At 33.5% G+C, this 5,030-nt stretch overlaps 2 protein-coding genes across 2 annotated transcripts; one reads left to right on the top strand and one right to left on the bottom strand.

Moving 5' to 3' along the window:
* Positions 1 to 1,406: 1,406 nt before the first annotated feature.
* On the bottom strand, positions 1,407 to 2,255 carry LOC111880776 (uncharacterized). The gene has a single exon (XM_023877188.1). It carries the CDS (start codon positions 2,253 to 2,255, stop codon positions 1,407 to 1,409), a length of 849 nt encoding a protein of 282 aa, XP_023732956.1.
* A 2,031-nt stretch (positions 2,256 to 4,286) lies between these two features.
* On the top strand, positions 4,287 to 4,701 carry LOC111880815 (F-box protein SKIP19). The gene has a single exon (XM_042896725.2). The coding sequence runs from the start codon at positions 4,310 to 4,312 to the stop codon at positions 4,613 to 4,615; it is 306 nt and encodes a 101-aa protein (XP_042752659.2). The 5' UTR covers positions 4,287 to 4,309; the 3' UTR covers positions 4,616 to 4,701.
* Positions 4,702 to 5,030: the final 329 nt, after the last annotated feature.

A 5,030-nucleotide genomic window follows, 5' to 3' on the forward strand; every position in this document is an offset into this window, starting at 1 on the left:
GGGTTGAAAATCTCAACCCAATCCGCTAATATTTGGTTGGGTTTGGGTTGGATTGACATGTTGGGTTGATTTTTGTCAGCTCTAATTAAATATCTACAGATGATAAAATATATGTTTCTTATAAGTCATTAACCCAAAAATAAAAGGGTAAATGTAATTTGTTTATTATATCATTTTTAGAGGTGAATATAATCTTTGGAAGAAATAAAAATCAAAATACCAGTATTTTATATATCTTTAAATAGTAATCAACGAAAAATGGTTTCTTTTTTTTACGACTAATATAGTTCAATACATATCGATGGAAGGCAAACGGACAACAAGCTGTGTCGCTAACCCTTTATGGATGACAAAACTAATTCTTTTGAAAACAACATTTGTGGATCTAAGAGATATGACATTAGAATGCATGACCCGTTGGACTCTGTTGAGGAGCTCCACTGTCTCTGGTGCGAGAAAACCAAATGTATCAAAATAAAAATAAATATTCAATTATATACTTGCAATTAAACTAAAATCGTTTAAACGTAAATAAACATTCAAAAGTTATTTGATGAATCTGATTTCATTATGTTTCATGTAACTACTTTTCTAAATATAATATTTTAGGGGTTTTCTAATATGTGCCCTAAAGACACATATAAGAAGTATTAATTAATAACAAATATTATCATAATTAAATGTAAAATACATTAATTATAAGGAATATTATCATAATTAAATGTGAAATACATTAATAATCTTAATAATAAATGTAATTCGAATTTAATTATAATAATATTTTTTATAATTAATACTTTTTTATATTTGCCTTTAGGACACATGTTAGAAAATCTTAATATTTAATAATAAAAGAATTGATCATACAATATTATAATTGGATTAAATTTTCTATTATCCACTGGCAAGAAGAAAATTAAACCTATAATGTTTAAAACAAAGAAAAAGAAGCATCTTGAATTTAGCATATTGATTTCATTGGGTGATGAATTATGAGTATTTTTTGTATTTGATTTATCATTGAACTCACCTAATCTGATCGCAAACTATAATTTTGACCGACAATAGTCGGTCTATCTGTTTCCGATGACCCAACGATTTGGACATCTTCGATGAGTTTCCGGTCGTCTTCTCGAGCCAACCAAAAAATATAAAGACTAATTTGTAAAGGGTTACAAACATAAGTGGAAAACTTCACTTTTTCATTTTTACCTTTCGATAAAATCATTTTTTTATTCACTTAAAATAAAACACCATATATAACTGATTAGACTAAATATACTAAGTCACCAGAAGAGAATATTTTACATTTTATAAAGGTTAGTACACATGCTACAAAACTGATCATTCCTATACAGATTCCTTTCTTTTTGTATCTTCTATAACTGTATATCTGGTTTTCTAACCTAAGAATGAGCAGTTTTACTTGAATTCTTTTCAAAACACTTGCACATATGCTCTAATTCCAAAATCCCCTCTTCAATATCGACAATTTCTTCACTATCATTGTTTAAATGTTGTCTATAGTTTCGAATTTTGTCTAGACTTGCACTAACTTTTGTTCCCATTTCCTCCATTGTAGCCTGCATCGCCATATTCTCCTCGTGCACTTCGCTCACCTTCCTTTTCATTAATCGATACCCATCAAGCGATTCCAAAAGCTGCTTTTTCTCATCATGTTTATGCATTTCCGCACATTGTGAAACTTTTGCCAATAATGTCTCATTTTGCGCTTTTAAATCGTTTATATGTTCTTCCATTTCTGATAACTCATGTGCTTTTTTCGCTAACTCCCCCATCATTATCTCCTTTTCTTTCCCCAAACCTGAACACATAATCTCTAAACTTTTACGTGCGGCTAAACTCGCACTATGCTCTCTCTTTAGCTTCTCTTGTTCGTCAACGGTCAACGGGTCTGTTGACCGTTGTTTTTCCTTCGGGCTTTGAGCTGGGCTCAACCCAAACGGTCCGAGCCCATCAGACCGTTTGGTTCCGAAAGACTGACAATTTTGGATCCGGGTTCGGACCATGTCGAGGATGGTCATCATTCCGGCCACCCTCAACATCCGTCTGCCATCGTTTCTTTGAGTTTTGCAGGCCTCCTTGTGATCTTGAATCAATTTTAAAAGTAATTTGACATTTGCTGCGACGCCTTCTAACACGGCATCATCGTAAGAATGTTGTTGTGGTGTTGATGTTGCAAGTAATTGTGGAGGTCTTTTGTCTTTAAATTTACTCATATCATAAAGACACATTTACCATATGGTGATGATATATGAGAAAGGGTAATAAGAGGAATGGAAGAGAGGGGTGAATTTGGAAAGATTTTTCCCCCTCTTTTTTTTTTTTTTTTTTTTTTTTTCTTATTTCTCAAAGACCAGCCTCCTTCGTTAGCCTTTGTTTCAAAATTGTGTTTCATGTGGTGGGAGGTCTCATTGGATAATGTTCGTTGTTTTTTCCGATTTTATTGCTCTATTGTTTTGACATTTTCTTGCAAATTCCTACAAAATACATCTAATAATAGTAGCTATAGAGGGTGGTATATTGATGAGTTAAAAAAATGAGAGGGGCCAAACAGAATTTGTTTAAAAGTATCAAAGAAAGAAAATCAGATAGAGATTCAATTTGAGTTCCCATCGTTTCCTAAGGAAACGGGATTCTTAATATTTTAATCCTCATCAAATTCAGTCGATACTTCAAGCCAGCCCACGCTATATGTAATGAATAAATAGAAGCGCATATATCGATCATATACACACCAAAAAAAGAATAGAGGCCAGCTGCAGTAAAAAGTGGTGGAAAGATTCCGGCTAAAATCTAAGGTAACATTCAATTTAATTACTTAAGTTACGTAGATGGAATACTTCTTTTTAGTTAGATTAAACGAATCAAAACAACCCTAACGTTCATAAGCCACGAAACAAAAGAGGTCGATAAGTTTCATATGTATGTAGGGAAAATGACTTAAAAGCCCAACGTCAAGCCCAAGATAAGATAAAGAAACGGATACCCTAATAAATGAAACTAATGAAGCTTCAAATTGACTTTTGAACTCATTTTTTTTTTTATTTATCAATTTGAGTGTTGACTAAAAACCTTATTTGATTGAATTGACTTGTTGAATATCGACAATTGAATATAAATAGGTTATTATAAGTTCGAGTAAGCCGCTATGGTGAAATCGGTAGACACGCTTTTTCTTAGGAAGCAGTGCTAGAGCATCTCCGTTCGAGTACGAGTGGCGGCATGACATATTCTAAAAGTCTCAATCATGTTTTGTCTTTTCAAAAAAACTCAACGAACTTAACCTTTTGTCTAAAAAAACCCAACGAAGTTTCCAAAAACCTCAATCATGTTTTGTCAATTTAAAATTTTTTAAACGGTTTGGAAACTTCGTTGGTTTTACAAGTCATTTTCCTGATATGGTAAAAGCCATGTCATTTGTTTCTCTTCTTTGACTTCCATAAAATTGAACAAAATTGTAACTTAATTGAGTTTTTTAGACAAAATATTAAGTTCGTTTGGTTTTCTTGAACAGACAAAACATGATTGAGGTTTTTTAAACGGTTTGGAAACTTCGTTGGGCTCGTAAGTCATTTTCCCTTATGTACGTACTAATGTACATACTTAAGGAACATCTTAAAAAATTCATTATAATACATAATGCTATGAAGAAAAAACATAGCATCTAGAGTTGCTTCTTGTTAATTGAAATTCTTTCGGTATGTTGTTATTTCCACTATTATATGTTTTATTGTGATCTAATTTGTAAAATCTCGGGAGTTAAATAAGAATATCTAGGTTTAAACCTTGTTGTTGTATTTTGGAATGTTACAACTCCTCATGTATTCGTTACACAAATGACACCATGACCTCTAGAATCAAGATGAATTATGTTTGTTGTATGGTATTTCTTATATTACTGTGCTACACTTAAATTTGTAAACATGTGTGTATGTTAACCATGGTTCCTAATTATCAACGAACTCATTTCTTCTCTTTAGAGGAATGTATACTTTCAAGAACCTTTGCAACAAAATGAAAAGGTGCTTCTCGTGTGTCACTCACACACAACCTCAAATGTCAGGTATTAATTTCACGATAAGTCTTTACATACATAGTTTTCTGTTATACAATTGCAATTTGCTTTTTCTCAAAGGACTTTATTATAGAATACTCAAAAGTACTGGATCAATTTTTGTATTTCACATTTTCCGAAAGAAAAACACGTCATTTAACTGAGAAAGATAAAAAATGAATATGGAAGTAAAACTCATCGGATTTCATGGTGGTAGTGTCGTCATCGGCAATGGAAGATCCTCCAAATTGGATGGAAATGCCCGACGAAGTGATGGCAAATATACTTCAACGATTGGGTACTAAAGAGATACTCAACAATGCATGGAAAGTGTGCACAACTTGGCGGAGAATTTGCAAAGATCCGGCGATGTGGAAAGTGATTGATGTTCAGAAATCCGATAATGATGTGGAAGAACATCTCGATCTCGAGAGGCTGACTAAGAAGGCAATCGATCTCAGCTGTGGGGAATTGATCGATATCAGTATCTCAGGGTTTGGCAACGATGATCTCCTTGATTACATATTTCTGCGGTAGATTTCTTCCCTTTTCCCATCGATATTCAATTTCATACTCATTCTACACTCATACGCACCACCAATTATCCCTTGTTTACTGAAATTTTGTTGCTTGCTTTTTCTGTGGCTCCAATGGTGACTTGTGAACAGATCAGGTAAGTTGAAACGTGTTTCTCTTACGTACTTACGTGGCAAGGCCTGTTGGTTGACTCGGGCCCCCAAAAGGTTTCCACAATTGGAGGAGCTTCACATTTCTTTGGGCTTCATCAACGTAGAAGACATCGAGGTTATTGGACGGAATTGCCCTCAACTCAAGTCTTTCACAGTGAACAAAGTATTCCAATGGTCACACAATGACGATCATGCCCTTGCGGTTGCAAATTACATGCCCGAGTTACGCCTTTTAGATCTTTGTGGTAGTAATATGACAAATG

Source organism: Lactuca sativa, chromosome 7 (genome assembly GCF_002870075.4).
Source record: "Lactuca sativa cultivar Salinas chromosome 7, Lsat_Salinas_v11, whole genome shotgun sequence".
NCBI classification, from domain to species: Eukaryota; Viridiplantae; Streptophyta; class Magnoliopsida; order Asterales; family Asteraceae; genus Lactuca; species Lactuca sativa.

Bases quoted from the DNA above. Each gene is read 5' to 3' on its own strand.
- LOC111880776 (XM_023877188.1), bottom strand. From the start codon at position 2,255: ATGTGTCTTTATGATATGAGTAAATTTAAAGACAAAAGACCTCCACAA.
- LOC111880815 (XM_042896725.2), top strand. From the start codon at position 4,310: ATGGAAGATCCTCCAAATTGGATGGAAATGCCCGACGAAGTGATGGCA.